The 13,149-nt window shown below is 38.9% G+C and overlaps 1 protein-coding gene across 1 annotated transcript in view; it reads right to left on the bottom strand.

Moving 5' to 3' along the window:
* Nucleotides 1-243: 243 nt before the first annotated feature.
* LOC149151007 (uncharacterized) overlaps nt 244-13,149 on the bottom strand; it is a 29,732-nt gene continuing 16,826 nt past the window's right edge. The window contains exons 2-3 of the mRNA XM_089443027.1: nt 718-970; nt 244-461 (exon numbers count right to left, since the gene is read on the bottom strand). Of these exons, the coding sequence (XP_089299153.1) occupies nt 244-461; nt 718-970 (471 nt within the window). The remainder of the gene's footprint in view (nt 462-717; nt 971-13,149) is intronic.

Genomic DNA, 13,149 nt, shown 5'->3' with positions numbered 1-13,149 from the left:
CAATGGGAACTGACCGTAGTTTATTTACAATTTAAAGTTGCATTACGGACCATCAGTAAAATATCACATATGCTCAAGTCCCAAGCTAAGGGACATTTCAATTTCCATAACAAAACCCTAGACGATTTTCAGAAGCATGAAGATTCTAGTTACCAAGGATAAACATCCTAAAGGTGAATTATCTACAGAATTGAAACCTTTTTGTTTCAATTTGACAAAAAAATATGGTTATTAATCTCAAATTCAAGAATGTGCCATTTTCCTTTTCACTGCTTCGGAGATGACAAAGAGTCCGATTGCCTGTAAGATAGTTATCATAATAACTGCCGGTAACACAGAGCTACCTCGAGCAGCCGCTACTTCTTTCTCCTCCACTCTCACATGAAGAGTTCCGAGATTAATGTTGTCGAACATTCTTTGTGAATATTCATCTTCGACCTCGAAGTCCAGACTCCCGGGCTCTGTACAGAATGCATTTCACCTTTAAATATAAGGCTAGCGAAATTCCTTCGAAAATTTTGCTGGTTAAAACCCTAAATATAAACAGATCCTAAATTAAAGCTGGAGAATAAGCAAGAGCCAATTAGAACCTGTAAATAAAGTCACTCTCATTAAAAGCCTAATGGACAAATTCTAATTAAATTCCTACAAATAAACAAATTCTAAACCGCGATTACTTAGCCAGAGCAAGGAATAGTGAAAATATATCTTGCGAACCTATAATGCAATATGCTTTAGCGGCTGCTCTGCATTTAGCAGATATTGTGTACTGGCCTGGCCCTAAACCAGTGAATGCTATCTCTGACTGTATCTCGTACGTTGTATTAGTCAAACTTCCCTTTTTTTGATTATCGAGATATATATTGCACATAAGTTTGCAGGTTGACGAATCTCCTTCAATGGAAATTGTCCTCACAGTTCCCGGCCACACAAAGCCCGCTAATTCATCAGACATAGAGTTTGTAACTTTCTATATTTTCAAATATCAAGCTGAATAAGCTATTTTCTGGGTTGGATTCGTATAAACGAATAGGATTTAGAAGTTATAAGAAATGTACCTGAATCCTTAAGCTCAGTTGTAAGAGTGTATTTTTCCAGAAATGGAGTTCCATTTTCTCTTGCAGAGGTTGTGCTGAAAAATAGTAGCTGCATGTGGCACTATGGAATGAATATTTTGAAATGTTGGCAATGAATTGTATAAAGTTGGTTGTTGCGTATTACCAGAAGTGCAAGTAACAAAGCACCTAGTTGGAGGAGCATATCTTTGAATTTGCTTGAATCTCTTGTTTTCAATGTTTGAATTGGGAATATTTCTGCTCACTCTCACCTCGATGTGAATAATTCCATGAATGCCATACCATATTATGAACATCGATGAAATGAACATGCCGTGAGTATATATAGAACACCGAGTCCACGTAATAAAGCTGGACGGGAAATTTATGGACATCGATGAAATGAACATATTATAAATATATCTGGAACAGAGTCCAGATAATAAAGTTGGACAGGAAAGTTTAGGTTCTTGAGCTCTATATCCAGGATAATGGGTTTATTGAGTTTTATGTTTAAATTTAATAAAGACATAAGATAGGAAAGTTAAGGTTCTTGACTTTTGTGTTTAAATTTAATAAAGACATATAAGATAAGAAAATGTTGGGATGCTATTAAGTTTAAATCAGTAATTATTTATTTTAAATTTAAGTTAATAAGTGTTTAGCCATTTTTTTAGTGTAAAATTTGAAAAAAATATATAAAAAATTTGTTTTTTTATTATTTGATAGATTTTAGAGCTAAAATAAATTTGTATTGATTTTTAATAATATTATTTATATATTTATATCATTTTTACATATTTATATATAGAAATATTTCTTTTTAGTTATATTGAAGGTTATCAATTCTTTCGACACCATAGGAAACAAACAATGTAGCATGTCAGATTAGCACAAGTGATAGAGTGAGACTTGGTCTTGATCCATGGCTCGGTAGTGGTCAGAGTCACATGTTGCCTCTTCCTCTAACTGCTATGCTAAGAGACAAAGGTTACACCAAACTTGCTTAGATTGCCAGTCCCGCTAATTCAACAATATGAAGACTGGGGTGGCTTACTGCAGAAGAGTTGGGCTTAGAAGGGGAATACCAGGATTCCTAGCAGAAATCCCTCCCTGATGGACATATTAGAATCACAGATTGACCTAATGAACTTATTTGGAGCATTTTCCCTTTTGGATCATATAATCCTAAGCTTGGCTGCATTTCCCTATTGGTTGGAAAAGTTGTAGGCGATCAAAAATGGTGGTGGAAAGTGGTATGGAAGGCAAAATGTCCCGCAAAATCTAAATTGCTAATGTGGTGTCTTATGACGAAGAAGGTTCCCACTTGGGATGTTCTACAAAGAAGATTTATGATTAGGTCCGGCTGGTGCTCTTTATATAAAAATAATGAGGAAATTGCCATGCATTTGTTCAAGTCATGTCCTTTCTATCAACAGGTGTGGAAAGAATGCAGAAATGTTTCGGGTCACGGAGACCCTTGCGATAATGAGGACTTGGAGGTATCCTAGAAGGCATGGAGAGCCAACCCCAACAATTGTGTTGTCTAATCTCTTCCCTTAATCGCATGTTGAGGGGTGTGGCTAGCCAAAAAACATGGCAATATTCCAAGATAAGATCTCGGTTCCTATGCATACTACAGCTGAAGCATTGGCCATATTAAGTCACTTACCATGGGAAAAAGGCCCAACCCCTGCGAGAGTGATCAATTCAGAAATCATAGATCAATCAAGGTCGTGGGCCTATTTCGACAGTGCTTCAATCAATAACGACCTGCAGAGTGGAGGTGGGTTCATCCTATGTCTCTCTGAAGATCACAAAGATCAAGTCAAAATGGGTTTTGGAAAAGGGGAAAATAGACATGTGAAATTCTTGGCTTGCAAACATTTATTGCTATTTTATCAAGAGAAGGGATGTACACAAATTCATGTTTTTTGGGACTCCATGCTCACTATACATTGGCTCAACAAAAATCACACTTGTAGGAATGTAATTCTATTGCCTATCATGAAGGAAATCATGAGGATTATTGGTTCTTTCTCCTCTTTATCTTGATCTCATATTTATATTTACAAGGAAAGGAACTGATCAACCGAGAGTCTTTCAAAAGAAGGCCTAAATATGGAAAAGGACTATGGGGTATAACAGAACAAGTCAATAGACAGGTCTTCGAGTTCTTTCAGCGACCATATAGGGATGCTCAACTTCTTTCAACAACAAAATAATCTCTTTTTGAAATTAAATCCTCGGTCTCTTCTTTGTTTTGTTTTTTATCTCTTTGAATATAACTTTTATTGCTAGTATCTTTATGGTTTTTTTGGGCAAGACAATTTTGCCACTCCTTGAACTGTAATTATTAGTATATGTTGTTTATATCTTTTTTGTCTTAATAGTGATGTCAAATATTTTTTGGGCTCACCTATTTGTTTCGCGAGCTCTCACAATTGTTTCTTACGGCTTGGTTAAAGAATACACACATGATGTGTATATGCACAATGTAACTTTCAATCATATTATATGAAAGAAATTATGGTTTTTCTCTAGCCAAAAATAATAATAATAATAATAATAAATTCTTATTTTTAATTTTATTAAACCATGATAATATATATGTGAAGTTGGAAAATTTCTTGATCCAAGTGGATGTTGGTGGCCACCCACCTATTCCACCTAGACCCCCACCATTGTCTCTTTCAGTTTTTCAGTTTCCTTAATTGTAGCATAGTTTACTATTATTGGCAGTTTTTTAGTTTCCTTAATTGTAGCATAGTTTACTATTATTGGCAATTTTTCGGGTCCTAAACTTCTGGAGCTATTTTGAGGCTCTAAACGACGCATTTTGGGAAAACCAAGGAAAACATGGGTCTTTGATAGATTTTTTTCACTCGACAATTGTAGTCATCGGATAGATATTTCTAACGAGGTATTATGCACGTCAAACGAAGATCATATGCCAAAGTTACAACCCTGGGAAGTTGATGTACCAATTTACCCAAACGGGGCCCATAATTTTGGCACTTCATCTACTAGGGTTAGATTTTTGGATGTTTAGGGTTTTCCATTGTTTCTCAATAATAAATAGGCCTTCGAGCCTCATTGTAAGATAGTTCAGAGGCATGTAGCCGCCACATCTCTCCTCAGAGATAAGCTACCATCGCCCGAGCTAGTTTTATTTCCTTTCTATTTGTAAGCATGTTTCAGTATTTGACATTAATGAAATGAAGTGTTATTTCTGTTGCATCTCTATATTTATGGTTATATCTGTAATTTGTTGTGTTCATGTTTAAGTTCAGATCAATGGTATTAGAGTGGTCTACTCTTTCTCTGTTTTTCTTTGCATGTCCCCAACGAGGTTGGGATATAAGGATTTAGGGCTCGAATTGGTCGAACCTTTGCAAGACCAGCCTCGCAAATCCCTACGACCTCCCATGGCATAAAAGAAGAAAGATAAGGGGGCATGAGATCCTTTCAAAATCTTGCTCGAAGAAGCCCTAGAGTGATAAAGGAACGCGATGATGGACAACTTTGCTCAGATCCTTCAGCGGCTACCCAAAGGCAACATATCTCCTTCCAGCAACTACTCTGGAAGCACCACACCCTTTAAGGTACAATTTAAATTTAACATCTCCATATTTGAAGGTCATATAGATGCAGACATTGTAGATAAATGGTTAAATTTTCTAAAAGGATATTTTTATGTTCATGATTTTTCGAGTCGGGAAAAGATTACTTTTGCACTTCTTAAAGTTGCCCCCATGTCAAGGATTGGTGGGAAACCTACTACGAGAAGAAGGACGAAAGTACACCCTCACTATTTTTAGCCACACCAACTTGAAATTAGTTCTGGGACGTCATCAAGGAGTAGTACTACCCTATCGGGGGCTATGAGAATAAATGCATAAAGTGGACCACGATGCGGCAGGGAAGGGACCAAGATGTGCCAAAGTTTACCAATGTTTTTCATACACTTCACACGAAGTTGGGTATCAAGGATTCTTAGCGACATTTGGCGCTCAAGTATCGTGGATGCCTCCACAGGTACATCCAGGATGAGATGGAGTTCCTGGACATATCCTCGCTTGGCACGTCGTACCGATACGTTGTCAAGATTGAGCAGAAGTTTAAACAGAAGAAGCAATACTTTGGATCTGTGAATCTGAAGCAAGGGAAAGGCACCCCCAAACCGTAGAGAAAAGGACAAAGCCAAGGCGGGGAGACCCAGGACAACCCGCCAAAGCCGCAAGCAAAGAACAACACCACGAAGACAAAGAAGGACACAGGAAAATGGATTGAGTTCCATAAGAGCTCCACTCACAACACGAGTGAGTGTCGGGCCAAGCAATCACTGGTGGCCGAGCAGAAGGCTTCTGAATCATACAAATGTTTTGACTCTTAGTCAGAACCCGACAAGGGAAATGAAAAAGGGAAGCAGATCATTGATGTGGAGCCCAATGCCACCGTGGCCACCACCAAAATCCAAAAGAATGAGCCTGAAGGTCTAGAGGAGGGGGTGACTCTTCCACTCACAGATGTGGTTGAAGGGTTCTCCGCTGCAGTTCATTTTCAACATTGGGAGCCAAAAGAAACTCATTTCAACAGAGGTCGTGAAGCAGCGTGGCCTACCAACTACATCACATCTACAGTCGTACACCATCGGTTGGCTTCACCAAGGGCGAGATCTTCGCGTCAGCCAACAGTGTTGCCTTCCCTACAACATCGAGCCCTTCACGAATGAGGTATTGTGTGATGTTGCCCCTCTTGAAGTTTGTGATATATTATTAGGAAAACCATACTTGTGGAAGCGACATGTTGTATATGATTCTATACCTTGCTCTGTGATTATTACTTTGGGAAATAAGTTGTATAAGATACCGGAGGTAGCCTTGCCTACCGCCATCTCTTTGATCACTACAAAGAAATGTAGTAAGATAATTTCACAAACCAAGAAATTTGTTTTCCTTATAATTCGCCCTCAGGGCAAGAAGAAGATTATGGCCACGAATTCTAGATAGGGCTCCTCCCCATAGTAGCAGCAAATGAACAAGGTCATGGAGGAGTATTGGGACATTTTCTCCTCACCTACGAGGGTGCCTCTGCACTGTCAGGTCAAGCACACCATCGATCAAACCCCGGGCACGCCTCTACCTAATGGACCAATCTATCAACGCTCTGTTCTGGAGAACGATGAGATCAACAGGAAGATTTAAGATTTGTTGCAAAAATGGCACATCATGCCAAGCTCATCACGGTGTGGGAGCCCGGTTGTATTGGTCCAGAAGAAGGATGGGATCTGGAGACTTTGTATTGACTATCGGGCGCTGAGAAAGTTCATTGTACGGAGTAGGTACCTACTCCCATGGATTGATGACCTTCTGGACCAGCTCAAGGGAGCCAAATATTTCAACAAGATCAATTTGAAGTCTGCTTATCACCAGGTGCCTATTGAACCCTCCAATGTGTGGAAGAATGACTTCAAATCCAAGGAGGGCATTTTCGAATGGTTGGTCATGCCTTTCGAGTTGACGAATGCCTCCGCAAACTTCATGAGATTAATGGACGGAATCTTGCGACCCTTGACCAATGCATTTGTGGTGGTGTATCTAGATGACATCTTGATCTTCATCTAGAGTTGGGAAGAGAACCTCCACCATATTTGACAGGTCCTCCAAACCCTGCGAAAACACAAGTTGTGTGCCAATTTGGAGAAATGCACTTTTGGTGTGACCTAGGTTCAATATTTGGGGTATATCATTGATGAGAAGGGTGTGCATGTGGACCTAGCCAAGATACAAGTCATTCGGGATTGGCCAGCCCCAACCACTCTAACAGAGCTATGCAAATTTTTGGGTCTTGCCAATTTCTACTGCAAGTTCGTGTTGGGTTTCTCTCATATCACTTCACCTTTAAGTCAAGTCACCAAGGGCAGAGCAGAAGCAAAGTTCTTTCACTCTGAAACCCAAAAAAATGCATTTTCCTATTTTAAGCATCACCTCTGCTCTGCATCAATGCTCACATTACTAGACCTAAAGCAACCATTTGAGATTGAGACAGATTCCTCTGACTATGCTATTGGTGTAGTTCTTACTCAGCAGGGGCATCCAGTGGCTTACCATAGTGAAACATTTTCAGACATAGTCCAGAAGTGTCCCACCTATGACAAAGAAATGTATTCCATTGTGCATGTCTGCCCTCAATGGAAGCATTACATTCTACAGAAGGAAATGGTCATCCACACAAACCACCGACCCCTGTAGTTCAAGCAGATACAAGGGAAGTTGCAGAACAATATCCACCAGAAATGGTCTACATACCTTCAACAGTTCCATTTGAGCATTAAGTACAAGAAGGGCAACACCAATAATGTTGCAGACTGCCTTAGCCGACCACCAGTCATGGCGCTTATCATTGTGCTCGACTCCTATGGGCATGAGACTTCAGTGTGGCTGCATCTTTACAAGAGTGATCCAGAATTCGGCAGCACATACCAGACACTCCTGGAATGTAAGAAAGTTCCAAATTTTCACCTCCAGGATGCACTGTTATGCCACCTAGGACACATTTGTGTTCCTTTAAGCGAGCATCCCAAGATGATTTGGGAGGCGCACTACAGTTGGGTCGCTGGACATTTCGGAGTACAAAAAATAGTGGCAGTACTACAGAAGTATTTTTATTGGTTGAACCTTCGCTGGGATGTTGGGAAGTACATTCGATCATGCATTTCCTGTGCCATTTCCAAACCAACCATCAAGCAGCAAGGCATATATACTCCTCTACTTACTCCTAGTCGACCATGGGAATCCATCTCCATGGTTTGCATGTCAGGCCTTCCTTCTACTAAGCATGGCAACAACTGTGTTTTTTTGGTCATCGAAAAATTCTCTAAGATGGCCATTATGGCGGCCTGCAAGAAGAGTATCCCAGCAGAGGCCACTAATAAGCTCTTTTTTGAGAGAGTGTGGGTACACTTTGGGATCCCACAGTCCATTGTCTCGGATCGGGACAGCAGATTCCTAAGTGCATTTTGGTCGTCTTTGGTCAATGTTAAATCCAAAACTTGCTAAGTCCACAACTTTCCACCCCCAAACTAATGGCCAAACAGAGGTTGTCAACAGGATGATTGTACACAGTCTGCACATGTACAATTCGAAGCATACACACACATGGGATGAAATAATCCCCTATGTCCAACACAGCTACAACATAGCTCTCTATAGCTCAACAGGCCATAGATCCTTTCAGGTAGGGTTGGGATTTCAGCCATTATGTCCCGTTGATGTGGCCATACCATTTGCATCCACTCAGGCAGATTCAGCTCATGTCCAGTCCGACATGGACAAGGCTAACAACTTCATTGAGTGCATTCAACACATCCGCGAGTAGTTCCATGATATATTGGACAAAGCTAATGCTAAGTAAAAACAAAACCATGATCAGCATCGAGTTTTTCACAAGCTCTAGGTGGGCAACAAAGTTTAGCTACATTTGTAGAAGGAGCGCCTAGTTGGACCCCACCACAAGCTTCTCCCACTCTGATATGGGTCATACACTATCACCAAGGATGTATGGGACAATGCCTTCAAGCTCAAAATTCCACCTTTCCTTGGTCTGCACCTAGTGTTCAATGTAGACCATCTTCGTCCATACTTTCCACCATTGCTAGACACATCCGGCATTGCAGAACAACTCACACCAACAAAGCTAAACCCAGACTACATGGAACATGCCACAACTGATCGGATCATGGACACATATATCAATAACACTTGCTAGCAAAAGATCCAACTATATCAAGTTGTCAAAGTTGGCCAATTCCTGCACCAAGGCAAGTGGCTCAACAGGGACCAAGTTCGGCAGAAGTTTCCCCATCTCACAGAGGCACTCAATGCAATGGGGACCATTGCTTCCTAAGGGGGAAGAAATGATCTAGGTGGATTATTTTGGCCACCCTCCTATTCCACCTGGACCCCCACCACTGTCTCTTTCAGTTTTTCAATTTCCTTAATTGTAGCACAGTTTACTATTTTTGGCAGTTTTTCGGGTCTTGAACTTCCGGAGCCATTTTGAGGCCCTAAATGACGTTTTTTGGGAAACCGAAGGAAAACAGGAGTTTTCAATTATTGTTTTCCACTAACAAGTTTTATTCCTCGGATAGATCTTTCTAACGAGGTATTGTGCGTGTCAAATGAAGATCGTATGCCGAAGTTACGACCCTGGGAAGTTGATGTACCAATTTACCTAAACTGGGCCCATAGTTTTGTCGCTTCGTCTCCTAGGGTTAGGTTTTTGGATGTTTAGGGTTTTCCATTGCTTCTTAATAATAAATAGGCCTTTGATCCTCATTGTAACATAGTTCAAAGGCATGTAGCCACTACATCTCTCCTCAGAGATAAACTACCATCGCCTGAGCTAGTTTTATTTCCTTTTTGTTTGTAAGCATGTTTCAATATTTGACATTAATGAAATGAAGTGTTATTTCCGCCACATCTCTGTATTTATGGTTATATATGTAATTTTTTGTGTTCTTGTTTAAGTTCAGATCATTTCTTTGACATGTTTTGTAATTCTTTTAATTTAATTTTGTTAATCTAATATGAATAACATTCATTTTATATTTATATAGAGAGAGATGGGGGACACACTTCGAAAAAGAGTTTATAATAAGTATTAGTTTTATATGTTTATTAACTAAATTTAAATACCAACCTATATCCATCTCAAATCTAGATCTATCAAGCTCTATGAGGGCTCAAATCTCTCAAAGCATAAACCTTTCCTCATGTTTTGTACTCAAAAAAGAGGTTTGCACCTTGAGAGATGTAATCCCTCTCAACGCTTGATAGATCAGGAGTTGATATGGATCTAAGGTAGTTTAATTAATAGTTTTTTGGTTAAATCTATTATGATATGTGCATAAATTGTTCTCTATTTTATATTAAAAGGAATTCTATAAAATTTTCTTTAAAATATATATTTATATATTCAAAAATGCTTTAAAAAAATTATTGATTTAAAACATGGATGATATTCTATATGTACTTGTGTAGTAATTGAACTTAAAGTGGTAATTTAACTCTTCTGCACTTTAAAACTTGTTTTGAGTATATTATTTAACTAATTTTACTTCTTTATATAGGGCAAGTGCTTCTCGTCTGCTCTTAAGTAGGCATTTCTAGACCAAGCTCTCGCCTTCTTCATTTTTTGACGTATTTGGTGAACTGAGATGACGCTCAGGGTGCTCTTCTACTATGTATGGACTATTGTTAAGAGATCGCCATTGTGAAGATAGCGAGAATTTCGCCATAATGTGACTGGAAGCCATAGACTTTAATTCGAAACCCTCAGTGCCATAGTTCTCCTTCGATTGCCTAGTTTTTTGTCCCTGAATTGGTTACTCAGCTGAGATTTTTTGAATCTATTAATGCTACGTGATTGAGGGCATGGAGGTTGGGATTTTAGCAAAAAGAAACGCTTATATTTGTTGAGATTATTTGTGCTACACGATGTGGTATGAGCTTGGAGTTTTATAAAAAATCCAACAATTGAATTCACACTTGATACCAAGTAAACAAGGTGTAAACTTTACAAAACTCATTTTAGGCAGGGATAGAGTGGAGATAAAAAACACTTAGAGAATTTGTTTTTGTGGGTTGATTTTCTAAAAAAAAAACATAGAGAGAGAGAGAGAGTAATCAAAACTGAACAAATATCAAAATATGTTTAACCACCTTAGCAATATAACTACCCCATATCAAATACACACAACATGATGATACCCATGTTATAAAAGACAAAACCAAAACTTGTAGTATACCTAGGGGTGGATAATATGGGGTACATAGGGGGGCACCCAAGTACATATTTTGATGTAAAAGGGGACCACAATTAGTTAGTTTAGTAACTAAATGTTGTAAGTGGTTACCTGCATTGATGATGATTGAAGGTGGTTGATCCTTATTATAAAAGGAGACCACAATGAGTTAGGTTAGTTAAGGATGATAAATAAATGAGTCGGACTTAATAAATAAAGTGTTTAACCCACATTATGCAAGGGACCATAAGTAGCTAGAGTTTGTTAGGGTTTTAGATCTTAGAAGATTATATATAGTTAAGATAGGAATGGAAGGGATGTGAAATATTGTTTTGTATCGACAAGCACATGGCTTGTGGAGTGTTCTCCTATCATAGAACTGCAAATATATTAAAACCAATCAAGAGAAATTACACAAAGTACGCAAAAATGTGTCCAAGAATATAAAAGTTGCATTCTTTATTAATATAAAACCTTTGAGGTAGGCTAACACCATACAATTACCCCTTAAGGAAGGAGAACACTCCACATGCCATGTGCTTCTTAATACAAAACAATATGCTACATCCCTTCCCTTCCCATCTTTAACTATATATAATCTTCTAAGATCTAAAACACTAACAAACCCTAACTACTTGCGGTCGCTTGCATAATGTGAGTTAACCACTTTATCTATTAACTCTAGCATGTTTATTTATCATCCTTAACTAAACTAACTATTGTAGTCATTTTTTACAATGAGGGTCAACCACTTATAATCATCATTAATGTGGGTAACCACGTATGGGATTTATTTACTAAACTAACTAATTGTGGTCCCCTTTTACATCACAATATGCCCTTGGGTACCCCCCTATGTACCCTATATTATCCACACCTAGGTATACTACATTCTACCCCCCTTAAATCATGCTTCGTCCTCGAAACATGAGAAAACATAAATAATAAGATCTACTCAAAAGAGTAGTCCATTGGTACCATGCACATGCATCCATCCATCCAATAGAAAGGCGAACACTCTGTCTATCAGCCACCTTGGTCGCTTGAGATGGAAACTAGTTCTTGTGGTTCGCATGTGTTGATGTGTTGTGGGTAGATCGGCATGCCTCTCTGTGTACCTTCCAGGTGCCTCCGTCCTTGTTTTTAATCTGGTGCCATCTTGTTGGTTGTTGTCTTGTTTATTGAAGTCTTGTTGGGTGGTGTGGGTGGTGATATGCAAAAGTCGTAACTAATGGTGTTTCCTTCTTCAATTCACCAACCAATGGTGCCTGAGTGGTGTCTAGTTCCTTTTGTGGTACATGCTTTGGTGTCTATGCTATATTATCTTCCATTATTGTTTCCACCAAGGACTCATCATCTGATGTGTTGGTTCCTGTAGAGCTTTTTTTGATGCCACCTTGGTCTCTACCTATTTACTAATGGAAATATCCTACAAAGTAATTTTCTTCTTTTTGTACCACAACTTCATAAATTCCTTTTGTACATTAACATTGACTATGCCAACTGTTAAACACATACATGGAATAGATAGGACCTGAAGGATAATCATGACGTGCATTTATTATTCACAAGATATACATTTATAATACATTGTTATGACCATTAGATTCATATTCCAGGGTCTCTTGGACTCCCTTTGATTGTTCAACTTCAACACCATAACCCTTAGCGGATTAGGTGTCCAACATTCCCCCCTTAATCTGAAGGGGTATATATGATTCCAAGAAGAGAATTATAATACAATAATGCATGACAACAATACGCTGAATGTGCTCTCTCAAATGAAGGTATAAGGTGGGAGAACTCGAGGTCTCAACCAATGGTCGTATAAGGATGACCACCAACACTAGAACGCTTAGTGCAACTCCTGGAACTCTTTCAAATCTGGCTAGAATCTAAAGTATTCTGCTAGAGGAAGTGCTCCTTAATGCTTTGAAGAAGAAGACCTTCAACCTGGAAAAAGGGAGGGCTTCAACCTACGATGGTTTAAGGAAGGTCACCAACCAAAGGCATGCTTAGGGATTTCTTTGTCTCTAGATACACCCCTGAGTCTGGGTATGGTTTTCTCTGGTTGTAGGCTTAGGCAACAGGTTCAAGTTGTGGCTTATGCTCACTTGATGTGGCTTTGAAGCTTGTATATGACCATCAATTCCCCCTATCAGATACAAGGTGATAAGATGAAGAAAACTGAACTGCAATAATTTTCAATACTCTAGAAAAAATTCTGACATATGACTAAAATATCTTCTTAGTTGCTGAAGCCCATTGCCAAGAAGTTATCCATCC

This window comes from Pinus tabuliformis, chromosome 9 (assembly GCF_031772625.1).
Source record: "Pinus tabuliformis cultivar Carrire ecotype Pingquan chromosome 9, CPIR1, whole genome shotgun sequence".
NCBI lineage: Eukaryota > Viridiplantae > Streptophyta > Pinopsida > Pinales > Pinaceae > Pinus > Pinus tabuliformis.
The sequence above is the reverse complement of the archived record's forward strand: the minus strand, read 5'-3'. Positions and strand labels throughout refer to the sequence as shown.